This window comes from Biomphalaria glabrata, chromosome 10 (genome assembly GCF_947242115.1).
Source record: "Biomphalaria glabrata chromosome 10, xgBioGlab47.1, whole genome shotgun sequence".
NCBI classification, from domain to species: Eukaryota; Metazoa; Mollusca; class Gastropoda; family Planorbidae; genus Biomphalaria; species Biomphalaria glabrata.
Genome location: NC_074720.1, coordinates 23,818,604 through 23,845,317, shown reverse-complemented (window position 1 = coordinate 23,845,317; position 26,714 = coordinate 23,818,604). Strand labels below are relative to the sequence as shown.

The 26,714-nt window shown below is 32.9% G+C and overlaps 1 protein-coding gene across 5 annotated transcripts in view; it reads left to right on the top strand.

The window, feature by feature from the left end:
- The first annotated feature begins 996 nt into the window (after nt 1–996).
- LOC106063714 (leucine-rich repeat protein SHOC-2-like) overlaps nt 997–26,714 on the top strand; it is a 39,574-nt gene continuing 13,856 nt past the window's right edge. The window contains exons 1-13 of one of the 5 annotated variants that reach the window (XM_056044700.1): nt 997–1,164; nt 11,911–12,150; nt 15,590–15,727; nt 16,023–16,091; nt 16,327–16,542; nt 17,414–17,509; nt 17,794–17,914; nt 19,079–19,187; nt 23,005–23,098; nt 24,343–24,447; nt 24,533–24,647; nt 24,765–24,889; nt 25,834–25,921. In XM_056044700.1, the coding sequence (XP_055900675.1) occupies nt 11,944–12,150; nt 15,590–15,727; nt 16,023–16,091; nt 16,327–16,542; nt 17,414–17,509; nt 17,794–17,914; nt 19,079–19,187; nt 23,005–23,098; nt 24,343–24,447; nt 24,533–24,647; nt 24,765–24,889; nt 25,834–25,921 (1,483 nt within the window). In that variant the 5' untranslated portion in view covers nt 997–1,164; nt 11,911–11,943. Of the gene's footprint in view, nt 1,165–1,310; nt 1,411–6,633; nt 6,782–11,910; nt 12,151–15,589; nt 15,728–16,022; nt 16,092–16,326; nt 16,543–17,413; nt 17,510–17,793; nt 17,915–19,078; nt 19,188–23,004; nt 23,099–24,342; nt 24,448–24,532; nt 24,648–24,764; nt 24,890–25,833; nt 25,922–26,714 lie in introns of those variants that run through there. The other 4 variants (XM_056044699.1, XM_056044695.1, XM_056044698.1 and 1 more) reach the window with 4 other exon arrangements.

The window sequence follows — 26,714 nt, the reverse complement described above, 5'->3', positions numbered from 1 at the left end:
TCATCGTCAAAATCATCTGTTGGGGGGTTTTAAACTAAAAAAATCTCTGGAGTTTTTTAAAACAAATTTAAAACCCCATTTAGCTACGCTCATAGAGTTTGGTGAGTGTAGTTTGATTTAGACTAATATTGAAGAGGGGTTTTTCAACCTTAAAACTCTCTGTAGGGGGATTTTAAACACACCAAAACCACCTGGAGGGGTTTAAACTAAAAAAAAAGCCATCTGGAGAATGGGGGTTTAAACTCAGCCCCCCCCCTTTGGCTTGGCTATATATATATATATATATATATATATATATATATATATATATATATATAATAGGCTCAACGAATTTTAATGTGTAATTTACTTTTTTTTTAATTGAAGAGGTATTTTTTAGCATCAAACCCCAAATGAAGGGGGGTTTAAACTCAAAACCCTCTTTGGCTACTAGCATTTTGAATGTGTAATTTGCTTTTTTTTTTATAGAATAGGTATTTTCTAGCCTCAAACCCGGTTGAAGGTTTTTTTTTTTAACTCAAAACCAATTTGGCTACTCTCTTAGAATTTTGAGAGTGTAATTTTTTTTTTTTTATATTAAAGAGGGATTTTTATCTTAAATTTCGGAGGAGTTTTAAAACCAAATCTTCCTTTGGGGATTGTCGTCTGCATTATTTTTTTTTTGTTTTGTTTTATAGAAGACGGGGATTTAACTGCAAAACTCTCAAAATCCCCTTGGCTACGCTTGGGCAAGTGGTGGTTTATTTAAAATCTCACCTAAAAAAACAAAACAAAAGCAAAGCAAAAAATCAGTCATTAAATTCCGCCCCCCCCCCTTGCGGAGGTATTTCATTTCGGGGGGGGGGGGTCCTGGCTACGCCCATGATAACATAGGCCTACTATTTCAACCGTAACGAAGTGATAAATAGTAAAAGATTCAACAAGCCTATTTATTTTAGTGATGCTTCCAAAATCCAATCCACTTAAAATGTTGATCCATTGACGTTATTTCCGTTTTACGATGTAATGCGCATTTTTACTGCGCAACTATTGTCTGTGGAACAACACAGGATTAAAAGAATACTAAATGATGTGAAAAAAAAAATTAATACGATTTATTAGTGCTTTTAATCGTGCCCCAAATGCAATACTGAATCATATGAATAGCATGGGATATTCGCTCAGGTAAATGCAGATAGATCAACTTGATCTAGACCTACCAATGACTCGATTATCTCCACTTTGGGAACGAGATGTTGTGACTAGACCTAGGCTCAGCCAAAATCTGTGTCAGTGCCTCGATTTCGCGTAGACAACCTTGTTGTAGCATATATCTATATATATATAATATAGACTCTATAGACTTTATTAACTCTAATACTATTAGTATAGAGATCAAGATCTTGACTCTAGATTCTGTTTCTAGATCTAGTAACTAGTATTGCATTGTATAGTATAATGAATAATTATATAGATCTAGGTCTAGTATAATGATTAAATATAAAGGGTTAAGTGATTGTATTTGTATTATATTAATTATAACAAAATGATTATAATAAAAACAAGGTTTCAAAGAAGTTTGTGTGGAAACACAAACTAAAAAAATCGCCCCCTCCCCCTTCCGAAGTGGTCCACCCAGGCAGGTATCAATATTTTCAGAAAAAGCATCAGAATTAAATTCTGTCAAACTTAATCAAAGACAAATGACAGAGAATGGAGAAAGAAGGGTGACAGATCTTGTGTGGTGCCCCAGCGGTCCAGCAGACCAAAGTCACCAAAGGATACTAGGATAGGTGAATGTGAACTTAAATGCGAACCTGGCGTAACTGATACTACTTATAATGAATATCTAATCTAATTGAACTAATTGTTTTGTAAAGGGTCAAACTCTTATTCAAATCCTCAAAAAAAAGACAAAAAAAACATTTCCGTAAAAAACAAAACACAACTCTATTAGTAATTAGTTTTTTTAAGTGTTCTATGGCTGTAGTCAGTGTAGTGTAGCACTGCAGTTCACCTGATAATATGAAAACCTACTTATTAATTGTTTTTTAAAATTATGTCCAACTTATAATATGCATTCTTAATAGATATTTTTCTCTAAAAAAAAAGTAAATAAATATAATATTTAATTATTTTGGGTAAATGTAGTTAGTAGGACAGAACGTAGCAGTACAAATGTAAAAAAATTATTTTACAAAAAGTCTTAAACCATTGTGTTTGTTACTATTAATAGTGAATAGTTGTGAAAGTGGTGTATTTTTATGAAAAAACTGCTTGCATAAGTGATTTTAAAAATTAGATTTTTCACTTTTAGAAAAGAAAAAAGTAGCTGTTGCATCAGAACTTTGAATGGACTAAAATATTATGATGTCGGATTTTCACTATCTTTTCTAGTTTACGAGATCTAAATGGGACGGACGGACGACAGACATTTCACACAAAACTAATAGCGTCTTTTCCCCTTTCGGGGGCTGTAAAAATAAATCTACATGATAGATGATAGATCTCTAAATTCTCTTCTACTCTAGTCTAGTCTCTAGACTCTAGACAATCTACTATCAAGTCTAGATTTAGATCTAAATTCTAAGTCTAGAGACTAGTTCATTAATTAGACCAATAAACAATAAATATTAGATTTATTTAAGGCTTTTTTAAGGGCTTACCTGTGCTACACCATGTTTTTTTTTTTGTATCTCTTTCATCCTTCAAAGGAAGGGCCCACAACCCCCTATTATAGAAAATGCAAACACTTCTTAGGCCCATCAGTAATTGTAGTCTACCATCTCCCTGCACTATAATGCCCCCCCCCCCCCCAATATTTTGAAATGAAACGCCCCTTTCAGAGGGACAGAAGTTTGAAAGAAGAAACAACACTATTTACAACTTATTATAGTGCACTCTTTATTTACATTGTTGTTTTTTTAAATTTTGTCAGTCTAGATCTAGATGGACGCCTGTGAGAGTACCTAAATTCTAGAGAGGCACCTTATTTAGAATAACCCAATTTATACTTCTATTGAAATGGCTGTCCTTGAATTGTAAGAGCACATATCTATACCTGATGATACCTGTGCTACGCTACTGTTGAAATAATTGGTATATGTGTATATTGCCTTGAACACTTTTGAATCCAACAATAAAAGGCCCACAAACTCCTATTAAGGCTATTATGGAGTATGCACAAACACTTCTAATCCATCTCCCTGCACTATAATGTCACCACATACAATATTTTCAAATGAAAAGCCCCCTTCCCATGGAACAGGTTAAAAGAAGAATCATCACTATTAGCATTTAACCTTCTTAAGACAACGCTGCCGATTTATTGACCCAAGGCTATTTGGCAAAAAAGATGAAGTGGTCAATCTATCGGTCGTGGTGTTTCCAACCACAGGATTGGCTAGCCAGTTTTGTATCAGCCAACTAGATTAGTTCTTACTATTTTTACACATTAGTAGACTGTAATGGCGGCTTCTTCGCTGTTTTTATATGATAATTTGTATTAATTTGTTTGTATTGATTTTTTGAATTTAGCAAGTGACAGGTGAAAATTTTAACATGTTAGCTGGCGATATTGATGAAAGTTTCTCGCAGCTATGGCCAAATTTTGATTCACGGTGCTCCCGCTGCGGGGAAGAAGAGGAAACCGTACCTCATATTCTGTTTGACTGCCCCAGACTTGCTGATCTCCGTCTCGACAGGTCTGGGAAACCCAAAATTCTCGACCTGTATGGCGACATTTATGCACTACGCAAGACAGCAGGGTTTCTGTCCAGGGCTTTTGCAAGAGAGGATTTGAGCCTCTCAAGCCCTCACTCTAATGGAGTTTGATGATGATGATGATTGATGAAAGTAAACTCACTGACTCTGATTTTATTTAAACTATGATAGCCCTAATAAAAATCATTGAGGAATTTTTTAGGAAAGCTTTAGATTTAAGTTTACACTAGTACTAAATCTAGATCTAGTACGTATTGACTATGTCTTTTCATGGGAACAGGGTTTAGAGCTAAGGGCGAGGAGCTGGATAGAAAAGACCCATTTGAGCACCAAGGGATTAGCACCCCATAGACTGTTTTATGCTCTTTTTTTTACTATCAATTTAGTTCAAATGTTTGTCAGGGAGATTAATAAATATGATGCCAACATTCTGACAAACAAACAGCTCCCTGGGTCAAAAATGGGTGGCTGTTGCAAAAATGAAGGTGTTTGTTTCTATGGTACCTGGGGAGGGGTGGGGAGAAAAGTACTACAATAATGTGATAGAAGTGTCTGAAGGGTCTCCATGTGCCTTGTTTCCTTAAACACATGTAGTAGGGCTTATTTAGGCCTAAAACTTCTTAAAAACTCTTATCTTTTTAATTCTGTTTTGAAAAAACATTTTTGGAAATTATGTGGATAAATTATGCAAATTATCTCAGCTTATTTTAGTAAATGTTAATATTTTAAAAAAATTCCATTATAAAAGATTGTATTCATTTCTCTTCAATAATATATATATAGTTTTGTGTATGTAAAGTAGTTAGTTTATTTGTTAGGATTTTTTTTTTTTGTAAGTGAAGTGTTTAGACTGGAAATAGTGCTCCATCTTTTTGGCTCAAGACATGCTAAAATGCTCCATCTTAAGAGGGTTAATAATATTTTTTTTTATTACTATTTAATGCACACACCCACATGATATTAAGTTTGTATGTGGAAGGAATTATATATAATATATATTTAATTTAGACATTAAAATGTCTGCTTCATTTTTGGTAAATTTAACCGTTACGGTTTCGATCTTGAAATGGTTGAAAAAGCTGTCCCATGCTTCAGTTAGGTAAGAAGAGGTTAAATTTGTGTATTATTGTCCATGTCAAGTTTGAGAATTATCTTCTTCTTACTCTTATCTTATGAAATACAGACGTTACTTCAAAATAGAAGATGATTATGTCCTGCGCATATTCCTAGGTAAATCTAGTCATGCATGTTAACCAATTCTGCCAAGTCATTGGTTTTCCTGGCTGGCTCAGGCAACCCATTCCATGCTCTAATAGCACTAGGGAAGAAGAAGCATTTGTACAAATTTGTCCTCCCAGCATATGATAAGTAACAAGAAATGTGCTTTTTTCTTTGTGTCTTTGAGTATTTTATTAGGCTTTGTTTTAGTATTTGATGGTTCAGTGTATAATTGCTACTGTACTTTTTTTTTAAAGTCTTCTCTCACTAAATTTAGTAATTTTACTAAAGGTGTTATAAAATTCTAATCAAATGTGAATATTCGTTTGTTATAAATCTCACTGCTCCACTCTATTTTGTGTCTGTTCCAGTTTCTTAATGTTTTCTTGAGTTGAGTGATGCATATATATATATTAGCCTAACCAAGGTTAAATAACATTTAAGTTTTATGTTCTTATTTGATTTGTGGAAATTTCTTTTAATAAACCCTAATGCTTTGTTGGATTTTTTAATACTTTTATATTTATACATTTGGGATTCTGTGATAGTTTTTCATTTTTGTTAAAAAACCTAAGTATTTTGCATTTTTAGTCTGTCTTACTGGTTTACCATAGATAAGTAGGGGGTATTTACTTGTCTTTAGTTTTTTTTTGTTACTCTTAATAACAGACATTTTTCTGGGTGGAAAGACAATTTGATTCCCATTTCTGTAATTCATCTAATTTCTTTGCAAAATTTCCGTATTTTGTGTTGTTTTTATTGTTCTATATATATTATGCAATCGTTTGTGAATAATCTTTACTAACTTTAGTTCCTGAACTATTGCATTTTGGTAAATCATGTATGTAAATTAAAAATAGTAGTGGATCTAAGGCTGTTCTTTGAGTTTACTGCTTGTAGTGTGATTTGGAGCCATTTATTAGTATAATTTGTTCTCTCCCTTTAAAAAAATCCTGAATCCATTGATGTAATGAATCATCAATGCCTAATATATTAACATTTTTAAGCAAGCTATGATGGTCAATTTTGTCAAGTCTTAGAAAAATCTACTCTTTAGAACCTTTTGAAAAATCAATTCTGTCCTTATGTGTTTCACATGATTTATATTTCCTAAAGCCATGTTGGTATGGATTAAGGACATTATGTTTGTCTAAGTGGTTTATGATGTTGCTACATATTATGTGTTCTAGGATTTTACATGTGGTGATGGTAAGTGATACTGGTCTTTAGTTTCTTGGGTCAGATTTTTCTCCATTTTTGAGTATATTATTTCCATTCCTACTTATATCTAGATCTTTTGAGATTTTCTGGTATGATTCAACATGCAATGTTTCAGGTGCTACAATGAAAAAATGTCGGACATCATGTCTATTAATGTCTCCTGTTAATTACTATGTAGCCTTTTCCCAAGAAAATGGCACTTCTTGTGTACTAAGCAGTATCAGAGATACCATTAAGTCCTTTTTTGTAAAGCACGTTCAAGGTGCTTGATCTGGAACACCAAGACCTATTTTACTAAAATTATATATACAGTACTAGGTGGCTGAGCCTCGCTCGGTTAAATAATTTCTAAAGGAAGGTTATATAGGCCTACCCGAAGTCATTTTGGAAATATTTTTGTAATTACGAAAAAGACAACTAATCTGAAGAATTGCTTTAGTGTTCTGTTTGATCTAAATGTAATTGTACATGACAATTAAATATAAAGTCTCTTACGTTCTTCTACAGTCTAGACAGACCACAGCTCAAGTCATGTAGTTTTACATTGCATCTTTTGCGTAAAACTATGGGACTATTATTGGCTGGGAAGAAAGTTTTTGCAGTATAACTTCACAGATGGTTACGTTCAGAATTAAATAATGTAATTAGTTACGTTAGTATATATTCATTAATGCTTTAGTATGAAACATGAAGTGACGCAAATCTCTACGTTTTAGGGTAAAACATGCACTTTGTGACAAAGTAAAATGGCGCATTTTTTCTTAATAGACTTAAATCATTGTATTAGTTTTCTAAAGAAAGGTTGGGTGGGCATAGCGTCTCCATTCCCTAACCCAAAGCTTTTTTACCAAGGATTATAGTTAATCAAAAGAGGCTGCAGCGTACGCAAACTCATTGACCGCGAGTTAGATATCATGTTCAGTGTGAGCAAGTAAGGCGCAGAGAAGCTTTGTTATGACCATTTCCTTTGTTTTGGTATGGGACAGTAGACATCAAAGCATGAAAACATTGTAATAATTCACCAGCAAAATAATAATAATAAGGCTTGTCTTCGAGTCTGAAGATTAATGAGGAATGGAATATTTCCCGTGGCTATGCAACCCCATCTGTAACCTACATATTTTGCCACATCTAGGGCAAGCATAACCATTGTCTTTTGTCTCAAATGTGTATCCCGCGGCCTTAGTATAGAGGGACTTCTTATAGTACGATAGTTTCGCTGGGCAGGGTACGTATGGGAGACTAACGGATGCCAAAGGCAGTCTTTTTTGGTGAGCTAAAAAGCACCGGCGATTTTCCCATTTGACATCTTGGAAAATTTTTATTCATAAAACATTCTAGCCAAAATTTATTTTTCGATGATGAAACATTTTTAAACCCATATAATGGTCGACAATGAATTTTCTCCATATGGCCAATGAGTTGAGAATTTTTTTCGCATTTATATACATATACCTTGAAATTATAAAGAAAATCGTTAGAGCCGTTTTTTAAATAAAATTTATATTGCAATTGCAATATATATATATATAAGAATTGCTCGCTTAAAAATATACGATTGTTACAGTTTTAAAGAAATGTTACACTGTGTAAATTAATTATTGATGTTTTTAGTAACAAAAACACAGTAGGGAGCAGAATGTTTTTACTTTGTTTACAATTGATAGAGGCTTAAAATTTTAATTTTAGTGGAACACCATGTGATGCACCTGTGACACATTTTTATGGCAACATCTACCTAATACCAAAGTAAATATAGAAAAAAGATATAGATAATGCATTAACATTATATTGTTGACCCATTTCAACAAAAATGTCTGTTTATTACTTCTCGGTTTTAGTAGAATATTACTTCAATTAACCCAGGTGTTCTGTGTTACATCAAAAGATGCCATTTTGTTCACATTTTTTTAATTTTAAAATTCCACTATGCACCTTTCAAGCTCACACTATTACAATTAATATATTAACCATTTCTGAGTGCAATGAAATGAAAATTGTGACATTTTAATTAGAATTTTTTGAGTTATTGACTTTTTAGTGAATCAATACCTATTTGTCACTGTACTGGAGAAACACTCATATATTTCACATTAAAATTTTATTTATAAACTTCATTAAAGCCAATCAATTTAGTTTTTTTTCCGAGTTAGTTTTTAGAGGCAGAAGGTTCCCCCTTTATCCATAAAGGGGTCTTGCGAGTGCTGTAAGCTCCCTAAGCTAACATCCAAGCGTTTTCCTGCATTCTGAGCTTCAGAACTCACTTTTTCTCATAGTGAGAAGAGTAAAAGGTTAAAGAGAAAAAGGATGAAGCAGGCTGTTATTGAATTGTTTTCTTACAATAGAGCACACTACTAAATCTAGCCAAAAAAAAAGTTGCACCTCAAATTACATGTAGTCACTTTAGTGTGTACATCCTTAATGTGCATTATTCTTGTCCTTAATGTGCATAATTCTCAATGTGCATAATTCTCGTAAGATCATCTATGTGTTGACTACTGCAGACATTTTGCCTTGGTCCTTTTTTATTATTTTTTTTTTCACACAAAAGTTGTCAACTTAGTGCACTAGCGGATCCAGAACTTTGAAAGGGGGGGGGCAATTGTTTTCCTAACCCTAACCCAATGTATAAAAAGCAGTTTTTCTCAACCTTCTGCAAAAAAAACAACCCCCAGTAATGTTGAGGCCTTTCTCTTGATAGCTTGGGGGTCTGAGGGAGCTGTAAGCTTCCCCAGTGGGGTTCGGGACGAAGCCCCGACGCCAAACACGTTTTCTTGCATTCTTCACTGCAGAAACGCATTCTCCTGACATCTACAGCTCATTATTCACCCTATTAAAAAAGGACCTTTTGAATTTAATGTTTACTTGAAAAATATTCTAAATATGAAATTATAGGCCCTTACTACATGCAATAAAAACGGTTTGAAGATATCCCACATATTTAGTATTAAGGCTTTGAGGATCGCGAGCTTTAGTCCCAAATTTATTTAACTAGAAAAATATCCAATTGAGTAAAGGTTACAAAAAGGCGACTAGCAAAAGAATATTTGGGTTCAGAACTCATCTCAATCGTTACTCTTATACTGAAAAATTTCGTATGAATTCTAAATTTTCCAAAGCAAAGTCTTTTTTTTTTTTTAAATATGATAAATTCATGTGAAATTACAAACTCTGTCGCCTTATTTGACTATTCTGTTTTAAAACGTCATGTTTTCATCTGAGAAGGGGTGGGATGTTAGAGTGCAAATTATTAATCTTGGCTCCTTTTTATAATTTCTGCTATAAGGATTGCGTTTGGCATTAAAGAATAGGGGTGGGGCGACTCGATATAAGAATTATATTTATAGCATATATATAAATTATATTAGTGACATTTTTTTTTTTTATTTTGTAATTTCTTAACTATAATAATAATATGGCTAAATTAGTGAGGAATGCAGTATTTCCCTTGGCTGCCTTTGGCATACGTTCGTCTCCCATACGGGATACGTTCCCTACCCAGCGTAACAGTCAGACCAAAAGAAGTTCCTCTATACTGTCCATACCGGCGTCGCTGTTTGTAGTGCGGTCTTGCCACCGTATGTCCATGATGGAGCGCAAGCATCTTTGGTCCCAAGAAGTCTTAGATGTTTCCTGTATAGTGTCCATGTCTCAGAGCCATACAGAAGGGTTGAGAGAACCACCGCCTGGTAGACACTGATTTTTGTAGGCATCTGTTCCGCCAAACTCTCGCCTGAAGGCGTCCAAAAGCGCTACTGGCGATTGCACCTCCCACTGGGTGCAACCCATTTTCATTTTATATTTACTAATGATAAACTTTGAGATTAGAGTGTGGTGCGATATAATATACAAATGGGTTTACATATCAATACATAGCTTATATTATATAGATATTCAACTAATTTTGTTCACAATCTATGATTTCTCCATAAAAATAGGACTGCCCCCCCTCACTCAAAGGACTAGAGTGAGGAGGGCAGTAGATGCAATCGCCGCAAACCCTCTTTACCCCACAGAATCGACCAAGATACCAGAAAGGGAGCAACATAATATAAAAATTATATTTTAATTCAACTAATTTTGTTCATAAACAATAATTTCCCTGTAAAAGTAGGAAAGCCCCCCCAACCCCCCACTCAAAGTGTTTTGGTGGGAAGGGCAGCAGTGTTATTTGCCCCCCCCCCCCCCCCCCCCCCCCCAATCGGCCAACAGAGGAACGACATAATATAAAGATCGGTTAAAACATCAATAACAAGTTTTAATCATATAGATATTTAATTTAATAGGTTGAAATATTAATAATTTAATAGGTTGAAATATTAATAATTCGTTTATATTATTAATATAAGCAATAAATTTGTATACTAATTGTGTGAATTCTATTCTAAAATTTGTCCGCCGCTACCCCTACAGTCAGGATAGTTTCCGTCATATTGATATAAAAAGTCAAGAAAAATCAAGTAAAAACAATTGTAATAGTAGATATTGTTACAGATGCCAGTTGCGAAAACAGCTTATCAGAAGATGAAAGAAGATTTAAAATATTTTAATTTGTCAAACATTGGTAATAATGTCAATAGTCAACCATATATTGATAACTTGGGACTCGAAGACAAACCTTTTTATTATTATTATTGTTGATAACTGCAATAAAACTACACTTGTTTTGCTCCACCCCCATTTATCAGTATGTTGCACCTCCCTAAAGAGAAGATAGGGGGCATGCCCCACAATTTGAAAAACGCTGCTCTAGACCCTCTATTTCTATATCTTTATTTATCTATTAAATGAAGATCGATATTAAAATTACTAGATTAATACATTTTTAAAATTAGATCTACAACTATATTTAAACTGGAAAAAAAAGGCTTAAAACTAAAAGTTTATCAGCAATTTACAAAATAGTTAAAACTAAACTAAATTTAACTTTCATTCAGTTTGTTTCATTTAAATTTTGTTTTCAGAAAAACATTCAGTTAGTGTTCATTAGCACAATATACATTTTAGTCTATTTAAATACATTACATTTTTTTTTCACAAGACATTAACAACAGAATGAAAATTGTATTATAAATATTTTTGCACATTTTACAACAAAACGTTCTTTACTAAATGATTTTAGCTGGCATCAAGTTTGTTTCTAGAATGTATTAAACCTGGGCTACCATTACAGTTAGTTCCCTTTATGAGTCAGTCTCATCTTGGAAAGAACAAATTATTCAATTGTGTAATAATTGAGTGTTCCTAATCTGATGATTTTTTGTATGTTTAGTATCATCAACAAGGATTTTAAATTGTATTTTAAAGCCCAATTGAGAACATGTGTTTCTAAATTATAAAATTGAAATCTATATTTAGCAGTTTTTGTGGATACTAGAAATAAAATACAATGTCTCAATTTTACACCCAGTCCCACATGATTCTAGGGTGACTGATTACTTACCATACTGTTTAGAAATGGTATCAATGTCAATGTGAAAAGACTATAGTTCATACTCTGTAAATTTGTTTTAATCCTTACATAACCTTAAGATCTTTTAATGCAAAATGCTAGAGCTAGGCTAAAAATAAATGGAGATAAAGTTATTTAAATTTTTTTTTATTGTTGCAGTTAGTTGGAAACAAAGTAAGGTATTGTGAATAAATGTTGTATAGTGTAGAAGGCTTTAAAAACATTCTAATGGTTCAAAGATTTATTTATATAGTTTTGTTTCATTACTTTTTTTTTTTTTTTTTTTACATTTTTTTTTCTTTTTTTTTTTTTTTCAGAATGTTTTAAAGTTCTAAATTTAAGTCAGCAATATGTCAAAAAAAACAAATAAAACATTAGAAAATTCAGCTGCTGCTGAACGTCTAGCGGATTGGAGAGGTGGAGACAGTTATACAGGACAAGGGCCATTGTCTGTTGTAGATTCTGATTCCCCAGAATATGACACACATACAGCTTTTGGTCAGGAGCTAGATGATGATATGGAAACCATGTCATTAAGAGATGGAGACAGAGATAAGGTACAAATAAGATTATTAAAATATGAACTGGAAATACACATTTGTGGCACTTCACTTTTTCAGAGCTTTTCTCCTAACTGTACCTTAAAGTAGCTAAAGATACAATACTTGCCAGGGTAAATTGTAACTTTTGCATTCCTAGGCTTTCTAGGTGACCAGATCTCCCTTTTACTTAGCAAGTGGAATTCAAAGGGACAACTTGAAGCTCAGATAGCTGCAGAAATATGCAAGAACTCATACCACTGTTGTTTTCATCTTTTATTTGTATTTGTAAGCACTTATAGTCATAATAAATAATTATGACAACTGAAAATACACCAGAAAATATAAATAAAATATTTATATATACAAAAAATAGTTTAACATTGCAAAAGACAAAGTAATTTTTTTTTATATTTTACTAATAAATGCTTAATACAACAAGGTTACAAAGACAATTAGTGTGCAAACACAACTCAAAAACTGCCCGGAAGTGGTCCGCTATGGCAGGTAAAAATAGGCAGGTTTCAATATTTTCAGAAACAATATCAGAAACTATGAACTACAAAATATCAACAACTACAACCCTATCTCTGTCGATACAAAGAGAAGAGGCGTGCTTGTGTTGAAAGTGTTACTGATAATGTTGTATTGTTAGTTTGACTAATGACTTGACACAACAGGATACAGAAATTTATTAATGTTATTATTATTACATTGTTAATATTCATATGAACTGGTATTTAAATAAATCCTCATATTGATAAAACTATTAAAAAATCAAAGCATTAGGGTTTATTAAAAGAAATTTCTACAAATCAAATAAGAACATGAAACTAAAATGTTATTTAACCTTGGTTAGACTATTAATAGAGTATGTATCCCTCAACTCAAGAAAACACAGAGCAGTCAGATTTATAACAAACAAAGATTCACTTTTGATTAGAATAACACCTTCAGTAAAATCCACTAAATTTAGAAACCTTTCAGGAGAGAAGACTTAAAAGTAAAGTAGCAATTATACATATAACACTGAACCATTATCTTTAAACACAAAAACAAAACCTAATAGAATACTCAAAGACACAAAGAAAAATGCACATTTCTTGTTACTTATCATATGCTGGGAGGACAAATTTGTACAACTGCTCTTTCTTCCCTAGTGCTATTAGAGTATGGAATGGGTTGCCTGAGCCAGCCAGGAAAACCAATGACTTGGCAGAAGTGATTGGTTAACATGCATGACTAAATTGACTTAGGAACATGTGTAGAACGTAATCATCTTCTTTTTTGAAGTAAAGTCTGTATTTTATAAAATAAGATAACTAATAGTTATAAAGATATAGTTAAATCCTAGGTGTCACTTACTAAGAACGTATCACAAATGAAGAGATTAGAAACAGGATTAATACAGCAATTGGACCCCATGATGACATGCTAACCACTGTCAAAAAAAGTAAACTCAAACTCTATGGCCTCATCACAAGGTCCTTGGGGCTCAAAAATACCTGCCTTCAGGAAACAGTACCAGAAAGAAGATGAAGACAGAAAAAGTGAAGGGAAAATAAATCAAAGGATGGACAGGCCTGACAGTTTACAAAATTACATCATAGGCAAAGGACAGAGAGGAATGGAGAAAGACGTTTGATAGGTCTTTTGTGGTGCCCCAACAGTCCAACAAAGTAAGGGATAGGTGAAGGGAAAGGAACCTGGCCTAAGTGATATTATTGAATGATTATCTAATTGTTTTGTAAAGGGCCAATCTCTCATTCAAAACCTCAAATATAACTCCTTCCCTTTAAAAAAAACCCACCTTTTCCTTTAGTTAAGTGTTATAATTGGACAATTTCACACTACAGTTCAAGTGTATAATATGAAAACACTTCTTAATAATTGTTGTTTTAAATTATATTCCACTTATATGCATACTTAATAGATTTTTTGTTCTCTTTTTTTGCAAATGTAGGTAGTTAGTATGGCAGAAATTACTTAATTTAGTAATACAATTTTGAAAAAAAAAAAATTAACAAAAATCTAAAACAGTTTGCATAAATTTGTAAAAAATATGTTATTTGCTATTTCCCTTACTAAATAGTTTCCTGTGTTTTTTACTATTAATAGTGACTAGTTGTAAAAATGGTTAATTTTTATGAAAAAAATTATACTTGTATATAGAGTCAACTTATCAACACCATTAGGTTAGTGGATATTTAGTTGTTTAAACAAAAATGAAACAAAATATCTTCATCTAGCTTTTTTTATATGTCTTTATTCTAAACACTTGACTCTCAAAAAACTTTATGGTTAGGATTTGATGTAAAAATTTGATCAAAAATTAGTCTTGCAAAAAATCTGTCCATTCTTTTTTTTTTTTTTTTTAAATTCCCATGATGTTTCCTTTGCTTACTATTAAAGAGTGATCCCTCGTTTATTGTGGGAAATCATTCCAGAACCGTCCATGATAACAGAGAGTCTGTGAAATAGAAACCAAATTTATTTAAGTATTTTATACACTATATTGTGGCTTTCTATCCCCCACCTCTATTTTTCACCTTTATGCTGCATGAACCTAGATACTGTTTTTATGTATATATATATGTCATCGAGTTCAAAGATTAATAAAGAGTGCATTATTTCATGCGGCCTCAGAATGAGACAGCTGGAGGTCACTCACAAAGGAAGCGGGATACACATTTGAGACCAAAAGAATATCGATTGCCGAGGACAAATGCAGACGGCGAAAAGAAAATCTAAATCGGCCACCTGCGGACAATGGTTATGCTTGCCATGGATGTGGCAAAATATTTAGGTTGCAGCCACGGGAAATACTGCATTCCTCTCTAATCTTCAGACTCGAAGACAAGCCTTATTATTATTATTTCACCTGATTAGGCAGCCCTAGCTGTGACTTACATGTTTGTTAGTGCAGACATAGCCAGTGTCCTCTGGTGGTTCATTTAGATTCTCTTATCACTATCTATATCTGTCCTTATTGTGTGTACCACTGCCTTTGTAAGAGATTTCTAGCTGTCTTGTTCCAAAGCTGCCCGTAACCAGGCCAGGTGTTCTCTTCTATGTCACTTAAAACAAGTTGATGCTTTAGCAGGTCTTTAAAGCAATGCAGTGGAGCAGCTTCGGCTTAACATAGTTGTATAAGAGCTGTATATACATACATCTGCCAAAATATCACCACAGTGGTCTGGTTAGTAAATGATAAAAGCACAGCTATTAATAACTCTATACACAGTAAATAAAAGAAATGAAGACCAAATACATAAGTCTGTAGACTAACAATAGAACAATACAAAAATGACTAAAGATTGAATCCCCAAAATCTTAAGCACAAAGTGAGGAGGGATCATTGTACATTTTTACCATTTAATAAGAGCATACTAGAGTTTTTTTAATATATTTGTTTTCTTAATTGCTCGCATTTTAATAAATTCTGACCATGTGGAAGCAACAGGATAAGAAGAGTAGCATGTCTTCACTGACTATTGATCCAAGTACTGGGAAAAAGCAAGTTTCTGTTACTATGCCAGGACAAAGCAAGGCCAAGCCTGTTAATATAGGTAGACCATCAATTAAAGCAGATTTGGTGAGCTATTGTTATCTTCTCAAATTCTTTTTGAAAATGTCAACTTATCCTATATCCATCATATAAGTAGATATGAGTTGATCTTGAGTAATAAAAAAAAAATAAGGTGTCATTTTAAAATGTAATTAATTTAAAAATATAATTAACATGAATAGGTGAATATGTCACTTTTTTATCACACTGATTTTGATATTGCACTGGAGCTGGATCTAATAAGTTTGACTTTAACTGTGATTATTATTTTTTAAAAATAAATTCAAAGGAAAATGAGTTAAAACTGCTTTTTTTTTCTAAGGATGTTGTTAAAGAGTTAAAAAAATGTAAAGAGGAAAATGCCTTAATATTGGATTTAAGCAAATCACAAGTAAGCTATTTCTAATAATGACTTCTAATTTCATATATATATAAAAGCTTTATTTTGCAACACGGGAATAACTCTTTTTTTTCCTTGCATGTCATGTGCTATATAAAACTGGTGAACTCATTTTTGAAACTTAAGCTTACATAGTTAATAGCTATATTAAGTAACTTTCAACAAAAGTATTATTTTAAATGTATCTCTATAGTTTTGTAAAAATATTAGTCCATTTGTTTTTCAGATTTCATTATTGCCAGCAAGTATAAAAGAGTTGACCAAGTTAACAGAGGTGTATCTTTACAGTAATCGACTAACACATCTACCTGCAGAAATGGGTTCACTCACTGGTTTAGTTACATTAGCATTGAGTGAAAATTCTATCTCCAGTTTACCTGAAACATTTGCTGCATTAACCAATTTACGTGTCTTGGATCTTAGACATAATAAATTTCAAGAGGTCAGGCATTACATGACTTTTTACAAAGCTTATTTATATCAACTCTTGTCTGTATGTATGTTTGAAAGTTTGTACACTTTTTTTCTCCCACAATCAATCACGGATCAAGTTGAAATTTTATAAAAATTATTTCTAATACCTGACAAAACAAAAATTAAAAAAATTTACCAATAAGTTAACTATTTGTAATTAATTATGTGTTTAATATCAAACAAGGGAAAGAAATAGTATTTGGTATTTGACTGATGTGGTTGTAAAAGTTAAAGTAGTCCCCTTGAGGAGGCTTAAGCTCAGAGTTCAAATTCAAGTAGTACAGTTGTTTTTTTTACACATTGAAAACAAAACGTGATCATGGTAACATTCACTCAGATAACCCCTTCTCCACAAGTCCCCCCCTTCCCTTCCAAATTTGTGTTCTCAACTGGTCCAGACAAGGGATAGCATCATAGCGCTTTGAGAAAGCTAAAAGCATACAATTGCGCGAAAGAAAAACAATTGATAAAAGTGTTTCTAATTGCAGATTTATTGTTGTTAGTCTGTCTGGTAAAAAGTTTGTACACATACAGAAATTATTTTCTATCTAAAACAAAATGAGATACCCGTATTATATATATAATATACATGCATTTTATTTGTCTAAAGATGACAGAAAAGCTTTTGAAAATGTACTGTCCTCTGTAAATTTCAAATGTCAGAAATGACTTTATTTCTGAATTTATTCAATTATTATTAGCTTTGTTTCATGTATATTTTTTTTACTGGAAATCTACACAAGGAATGAATGTATTACAGTCAACTGACTGACTATTCTGTGACTTAGAACCATGTTCTATATGATCATTTAGGTTGTTATATATTTTTTTTCTTACAGATTCCCAAGGTTGTGTATCAACTTCGTTCTTTGACAACATTATTTCTTAGGTTCAATAGAATAAAAGTAGTGGATGATGAGATTAGTAATCTAATTGTGAGTATACCAATATTTCAAATCTATAGAATAAAATAGTACAAGTTACTAAAACAACATTTATTATTGTCTGTAAACTATATTTTGTTTGTCCACTTTGTTGTCCCATTTTTGTGAAACATTTCTTTTTGTTTTTCATTGGATTGTTTTCTAATGAATTGGATAGACATGAGTCTTTGGTACTGTTTGCTTCCAATGGAAGAGCTGCTAAAGAACTAAATGAATCATAATTTTAATTGAAGTTGTTTTTTTTTCATAGAAAACCAATTCAATATTCTTTTCAGAATTTAACTCGTTGTAGTTTACGTGATAATAAAATCAAAGAATTACCTAGTGGAATTGGGAAATTAGAGAAACTTGTCATCTTTGATATCTCACACAATCACTTGGAGCATTTACCAAATGGTATGTAGAGTATGTCCTACTTGTTCCATAATTAATGCTAGAACTGAAATAAATATTATATTGATATGTAGGTAGATAGTAATATCTCATCTCTGCCTGTGGTCCCTTCTGGAGCATATATGCCACCAACCAGCTTCCTCTAGGCGTCTCGGTTCTGGGCGAGTCTCTCCAACTGTTCCCATGTCTTGCCCATCTTCCAAATTGCGGCGCCATGTATTCCTGGACCGTCTTTTCTTCCTCTTTCTTTGGGGGTTCCAGGTTAAGGCTTTCCTTGTTATTTTGGATGCAGTCTTGCGAAGGGTGTGATCTATCCATCTCCAGCGTCTCTGAAGGATATTTACTTAAATGGGCTACTGCTTTGTTCTTTGCCACATTTCCTTATTCGAAATCTTGTCTGGCCAGCGGATCATAATTTTCTGTCCCAGGCAGGTATGATGAATACCTGGATTTTTTTTCATGGTGGTGATGGTGGTTCTCCAGGTCTCTGCTCCATAAAGTAGAATTGCCTTAACAATGGTGTTAAAGAGCCTGATCTTGGTAGTAGTGCTTATTTCCCTAGATCCCCAGGTGTTTTTCAGCTCATGGAAGGCTGCTTGACTTTACCAATGCAGGTTCTGACATCTGCATCTGTTCCTCCAAGGCTGTCTAGGATACTTCCAAGATAGTTGAAGCTTTCTGCCTCCTCTGGTGCCTCTCCTTGGACTGTAATTGGTATGTTGTAGGATGCCTTCTCTTGAACACCTTGCTCTTCCCTCTGTTTATGGTAAGACCCATGCTAGTTGAATTGTCTGCAATTTTCATCTACTGTTGTCTGTGAGAAGAAGAGCCAGGTCATCTGCAAAGTCGAGGTCATCTAGCTGTTTCCAGTGTCCACTGTATACAGTTCCGCTTCTGGTCAGTTACTGTCTTCATGACTCAATCTATGGCTATCAGAAACAAGAACAGAGATTAAACAGCCTTGTCTTACTCCTGTTTGGACTTTAAATGCGTCTGTCAGCTAGTTTGTTTTCTTTCTACAGGGTAGCTAGCTCTATGCCCAACCTCCCTCCTTTCTCAGCCAGGCTTGGGACCGTCCTATGGTGGAGTTAGTAATATAGGTTCTGGTAATCTTTTTTGTTTTTATTAAACTAAAACTAACAGTGTTGCGTTGACATGTTGTTTCAGATATTGGCAAATGTGTCATGTTGAATTCTTTAGATCTACAACACAATGAACTTGTTGATATCCCTGAATCTATTGGTAATCTTAAAGACCTGAATCGATTAGGACTTAGGTAAATTATTTAGCTCCATGTTTTTTTAGGGAACTGTCTCAGAATCAGAACTAATGGCATTTTTAAATTCACCTACACCATTGTTCTTATTTACCTGTTCAAAACATCTCATTGTCAAATTGAAATGGTCTGTGTCAGAAAAATGTTAATGCTTACAATTTTGTTTAATAAAATTTCTTCCCTAAATATTTGTAATTGCTTGAATTTGAATCTTGCCTAGTTTCCTTTGTTAAGCATTATAGAGAAAGTGTTTTGTTTTCTCTTTGACTTAGTGACTTTTCAAAGGTAGTGATATGGAATAATGAGCTATTATGTTATAGTGTGCTGACTTATTTTCAATGTACTGTTTTAAAATATATACTGCATTCTTTAAAAAAAAAAACACACTACATTTTGACTGTATAATATATCGACTAAAGAAAAATTGTCTTGTCCTAAAGGTAGGTCTCCAGGCTTTTGTAATAATTAAAAGAAAGTTATTAGACATTATTAAATTGTGAACTTCTTTACTGGTTTGCTCACTAACAAAAAAAAATGTTCTTGATGGGTTAATGTCTGTGGTTTAGGCCCTTCATTTTCATTTATTAATATAGAATTAAATTTTTGAATTCCTACAAGTATTTCCATGTTTTTAAAACAACTTAATAATTCTTCATGGTAAATGGTTTTAAACTGGAAGCACTTAAAGTAACTTGATAATGGACATAAATCCATATAGATCTAATTATTAGAAATTTCGATATAAAAATTTCTAGTCTGTATTTTTTTTTTTTAAATGATATTTTATATAGAATTGTGAATGTAGGCCAGTGTGTCTATAGGCCAGAATTTAATTTTATGCAAAATTATTTTTTAAAAAAATGGCATCTGTACCCCCAGGGTAACAACTAATCTCCAGTATCCTACAGGTTTGTTTAATAAGCCTGCCCATTTTCCCTGCAGATTCCAGTCAAGTGCCTACCTTGCAACATTGTAAATACAAAAGTGGGGTGTATCTTAGTGCGTCATGTGACTGTTGACCTCAGAATAGCAAGTGCAGTCCCTTATTTCGCTATATATAATTTACCATTTTTTCTCATTCAAAGTTTGGTATCTAGTGCTGCATTTATATATAATGCAGAGATGCCTACATGCCAAAATGGAAATGCGTATTCCCAGACCTGGAAATGCGTATTTTGAGGGGCAAATGCGTATTTTCCTAAATATCAAGAAATATACCCAGGAAAGACTAAAATTAAATCATTCAGGCACATAACATACATGAAAGGCAGCTATCCTAAAGTTAACACAGCATAAAGTTATAGAAGACATTTTGTACATTTGTCAAAATATTTACACTTTTAGTCTTTGTCTTAGACTTTTCTAGAATATGTTAGAATGATAACATTTAATGATAACACGTTCTTGTCACTTGGCAATGATCTTATGATCATAATGCCTCTAGTGTACTTCACATTCCATAATAGCAGCAACAGAACATTTAGCTGAATCAGCGACTAGATCTAGTTTTATAAAAGTAATTTTGTTTATAGGCAATTTCTTTACAAGGTATCCAGCCACTGGAAATATTTTATATCATTTTCTTCTTCCAGACCTTTTTTGCAGAGTTAGCTATGAAAGCTTTGGCATCCTCTACAATCACTAATAACAAACATTTTAAATATTTGTTTTTCAGGCAGATAATCCTAATTAGTCATTGAACTTGTTTCTAATATAAAAAAAGCTTGAGTCTGCCTTAAATGCCTCTGATTTCATTCTTTGAACTTAGCCCTTCATATGTAATGGAACCTAGCTAGTCGCTAGTGACTATAACAGTAGCTACCACAGAAAATACATTCTGCAAGTTATGGAACATCAGTTTGATTCCCTTTATCTTTATCATGCTAAAAGAGAGATTAAGCACAACCAATGTTTCTTCTATGAAAACCTCTGCCCTTCTCACTTTCATCTAAAAAAAAATAAAATCAAATCCATATCTAGAATAGATCTAGATCTGTAAGCAGCTTCATTAACAGTTGTTTATTTTTTAATGTGCATATTTTAGATTCCATAATTGATACGAAATTGCTTCTTTTGGGTAGATTTAATTCTAGATCTAGTTACAGATATCTAGAGCCTTGAGTTTTTGAGGTACCTCTTCTACTAGAGTGGAATCCAAAATCTAAACCTACAGCCTACATCTTCTTATCTTATCTTAAATAATACAGACGTTACTTCAAAAAAGAAAATGATTATGTCCTACGCGTCATGCATTCAGTCATGCATATTAACCAATGACTTAAATTCTTCCAAGTCACTGTGTAACTGGTTTTCCTGGGAAGCATGGTAGAGAGGCCAAGTGCACTTGGCTTGGCTACCTAGAAGGGGGCTCGAGGTTCGACACCCGACTCATGCCGAGTTGTGTTTACTGAGCGCCTAAAGGCAGCACGGAAAAACAAATCCTAGATACCCCCTCCCCTCCACTGGTCCACAAATGAGATTGGACCAAAAGCGCTCTGAGCATGCTATAAGCATGAAAGTAGCGCTATATAAAAGCCATAATAATAAAATAATAATAATCCATTCCATGCTCAAATAGCACTAGGGAAGGAGTATTTGTACAATTTTGTCCTAGCATATGGGATGAGGAATGTGCCTTTATATGTCTTTCTGAGTATTTTATTAAATTTTGTTTTTGCATTTGAAGGTTATGGTTCAGTGTTTTATGTATAATTGCTACTTTACTTTTGAGTCTTCTGTCCTGAAGGTTCTCTAAATTTAGTGATTGCTACATCTAGCCAGTAGTCTAAATCTAAGTCTATTACACACCTGGTCAAATCTAGAGCTAGATTGTTGACTAGAATTAGATCTAGAATCTAGATTTATATCTAAATCTAGAAAAATCTAGATCTATATTTAGATTACACAATTAGATCTAGATCTAGATTTCAATTCCAAATCTAGATTTACGTACATTCTATTATAGGTTCCTGACATATCTCTGGTTCTAGATCCAATCATTTAATTAATTCCCAATTAGTATGAAGACTTCATATAAACTGACACATTGACAAAATGCGCAAGATGCATACTTGTAGGCAACTCTGTATAATGTAATATGCTTGCAACATTGGTAGTTGGTTTTCATAAGGTGTGTCCTATTAGTTCCACTTTTGCTTTTTAATGTCTTGGGCTATGGATTTCTTTTTGGTTCTCTACCACAAGTTCACACTAGATATATTTTCAGGCCACCTGTCATATGCCATTGGGGCTTTTGACACAGTTATTCACATTAGATTTTGGTGTCCATGGTAAAGCCCTGTTTGCTCTTGGTCATTATGTATTTTTTTCTGCATTTATTGGATTCCATAGGCTTCAGAACGCTTGTCATTGTTCCTGCTAGACCAATTTTTTTTGTAAGCTAAGCACTAGCTAGTAATTTTTCTGCCCCCCATGCATATGTAACACTTGTAACCTTTAGGAGAAATATATAAATATCAAAGGTAAATTTAGGATTATTATAGGTGTGAATGTGCATACAACGTCTGCTGCTTATCCTTACTCCTAGATGTATATGCTTAGATTCAGCACTAGTGAGTTACTAGTGTAGGGGTTAGAGTTATGTCTAATCTCCAGATAGCTTTGTGTACATGTTATCTGATCACACCATGGCAAAACCACTAACACCAGTTTTTTAGTCTCTCTCCTCTTTACTCTTAATTTCCTTTGATCTTGAAAGTACACCTCAGCATTCTTTTTGTTGAACTTTGTTTTTCTTAAATGTTTTAGTTTTCTTTGTTGTTATATCTTATTGTTATGTATTATCTATTATTGACAGGTATAACAAATTAAGTGTAATTCCAAGTACATTGGCCAACTGTATAAATATGGATGAATTTAATGTTGAAGGGAATAACATATCATCTCTACCGGTTTGTTATTTTTTTTAAATTTACACATAATCTATTCCATTTTTAGCATCCTAACTAGGAAAGATATTTAAAATCTGATATCATTATATTTTAGATCTTGCAAAGTTCTAGTGCAACTGCTACTTTTTTGTTTTCTGCTAGTGAACCTTTTAATTTTTAAATTAACTATGCAAGCACTTTTTTTCATAAAAATGCACCATTTTTACAACTATTCACTATTAATAGCAAAAAACAAGGGATACTATATTAATAAGGGGGACTATTTTTCTGTGTCAAACAAGCATAGATACAGTGTGTATTGGCCAATTTCAAAACTTCCCTCTAGGAAATGCACATTATGCAGCTCAAGTGAAAACTGTTAAATCCTCTATGGCAACCTTGAAGAGGGAGTCAGACCCAAGAGAGGCCAAAGACAAACTTCATAGATGTCTGCAAGCGAGGTCGGAAGATACAGGCCTCAATGAAATGTGGAAGGAAAGATAGGACAGCTTGGATGCAGACTGTTTGTACTGGTACAAACCACACAGTGGGCAAAAGGAATGAAATGGCTATAGACCAAAGAATGCTGCCCTATCATATAAACATTAAAAAAACAGCTGCATTAACATGCATGAACTGTGGAAAACTCTGCTGCTCAAGAAGCAGCTAGTTTAGCCACACCAGATTCCCCCCCAGATTCAAGAAAAATCAAAACCAGTGATTCATCTGGGCGCATTCATTTTCAGACAGAGCAGCCAATTTTATATAAAGGTTATATTTTTTTTAAGTCATTTAAACAAAATGAAGGCTTTAGAGTTTAGACAATGCATTGTTACTGTACAAAACCATCTGATAGATAGTCATTAACAACATCAGTTAGGCCAAGTGTACCATATCAGCCTAACAACACAATATGGCCTACACTTCCAATATGTACACATCTCTTCTTTTGATAGTATTGGAGATAGGATTGTGGTAGTTGATAGTGTGCACTTCATAGCTTCTGATATTCAAGATGAAAATATTTAAACTTCACTTTTACCCGCCTGAGTGGACTCCTTTGGGGGCTGATTCTGAGTTTGTTTTCACACAAACTATCTTTGTACCTTGTTTATATATATTTTTTTTAGCATTTCTTATCTGATTGTAATTGGGTCTTCGATGGTTTTTAGTTACCATTTACAAAATATTTTGAGTTTTTAGTTAGTAAAAAATTGTTTGGTTTCTCATTTAACTTTGAACTATTATTCTTCTGTTCTATTTAGGAGGGCCTCCTGTCAAGTTTAACAAAACTGACCAGTATAACTCTGTCTAGAAACAAATTGGAAAAATATCCCACTGGTGGTCCATCTCAGTTCTGCTCTGTCTATGTAAGTAATTTGTATAATGCTTGTTATACTTATGTCATGTTTTATAGTTTTCAAATTAAATCAACATTTTTGTTTTATCTTCTAGTCTTTAAACATGGAACACAATCGGGTGAACAACATTCCTTTAGGAATTTTTTCTCGGGCTAAGCATCTTACAAAACTGAACATGAAGGACAATTTATTATCTGCACTTCCTCTAGGTAAATTAGGGCCTTTTAGTTTATAATGATACACAACTTATGTTTGACTTCTATACTTAAGTTTTGAATTATGTATACAAAGCTGGCATATTTCATAACTTTTGTATCTTTCTTTAGATATGGGCAGCTGGGAGAATATGGTAGAGCTGAATTTAGGCACCAATCAGCTGACCAAAATTCCAGATGACATTCACAACCTCAACAAACTGGAAGTTCTTATTCTTAGCAATAATTCATTAAGAGTAAGTACATTTAAAATAACACTATATATGGATTGGAAAGTAGATAGGGTAGTTGTTTTTTTTTACCAACAAATATGGATTAGAAAGATAGCCCTATCCTACCTAACCTTCTGGGGTATTCTAGAACAAATCTGTTAAATTAAACCATATGGATACCGGTACATAAAACATTATTATTTTGACCTATGAATTCTAGAAAATGGGTGAAACCTGTTCAAAAGAGAAGCACTTATTCACAATTTGGCACACACGAATTTAAATTTGTCAGATTTATATTTTACATCCAGCCTTTCTCTAAAAATGTGCATTATAAGCACACACAAAAATTATTTTTCCTGCTACTTATAGCCCAGATAGTTCTTCAAATTCTTCAGACTTAATATTTCATTATGTAATCAATTAGTCTACACATGTGCCTTCATACACATATTCTGTGTTCTCTATTAAAAAGGAGATATCAATTTGGTTATATTAATTTTGTCTAGAATGTAAAACAAAGTGTAGAAATAAACATTTTTTAAAAAGTTTTAATGAGTGTTTAAAGTGGAAGTAAATTTTTTAATAATAAACATGTGTATGTCAGTTTTATCAAAATGTATTGGTACAAAAATGTGAGAAAAAAAATCTTTTTCTGTAAATTTAACCTCTGCCATTTAGATTGTGAAAAGGTGGTAGTTGTGCTAGATTTTCTGTCATTACATGTGGGAGAATTAGTCATGAGTCAGTCGGCTTTTATGTATAAAGACGAGTAGTTGCAATCATGAAAAACAAAATGTGAACATGGTGTGGAATGGTATATCTATTTTTCTTAAAACTTTATCTAATAGGTGGTAAAAAATGTTCTCAATAAGTCCCATCCCTGAAGCATATTTGTAAGATGAATAATATACTGTTAATAATAATATTTCCTATTTCCACCTTTGAATTTGTATTCTTTCTCACAGCGATTGCCAGCCAATATTGGAAATTTAAAGAAATTAAGAGTTTTAGATTTAGAAGAAAATAAGTTGGAATCATTGCCACCTGAGATAGGTAAGTCATTATAATTACACTATACATTTAGTCCAAATTTAAGGGATGACTTTCTAGTCATTAAATTAGTCTGTTTACTACTACATTTTGTATGGTGCACCAAACACTAACCTGCTTTATAAACTACATTTTGTATGGTGCACCAAACATGTTTCACTAACCTGCTTTATAAACTACATTTTGTATGGTGCACCAAACACTAACCTGCTTTATAAACTACATTTTGTATGGTGCACCAAACACTAACCTGCTTCTATTGTATCCCTCTTTATATATATATATATATATATATAAACACACACACATCAAGAGAATATTTCAATGTTGTGGAGGAAAAACATGTTTCTGATTTCATTAATTCTCTACCATCACCATACTAAGTCCAACTTTCAGCTGTTTGTAGAAAGTCAATTACTAGTTTCTAAATGCACAAAGTTTTACTTTAAATGGTTTTGTTATTAGGAAAATTTAAAATTATCAAATAATTGTTAAGTTTTTCTCTTGCAAAAGTGCAGAATGAATAGAACAGAAGAAATTCTTTTGGCCTCACAAGCATATTCTTACCCATTCCATTAGCTATTTGCCACCTTCTAGTCTAGAAGTGCTGATTTAGTTAAATTTCTACAAGGTTAGCTCAATAACTACTAGTCCCATACCTAAGCTAAGGGAGGTAACTCCAAAACACAAATATATTGACTTTACAAAATACATTTAAAAAAACAGTAAACAACATCTAATAATTACAAAAAGTACTTCTAAAAAAAGAGAAACGGATGGCCTTTAAAATGATGTA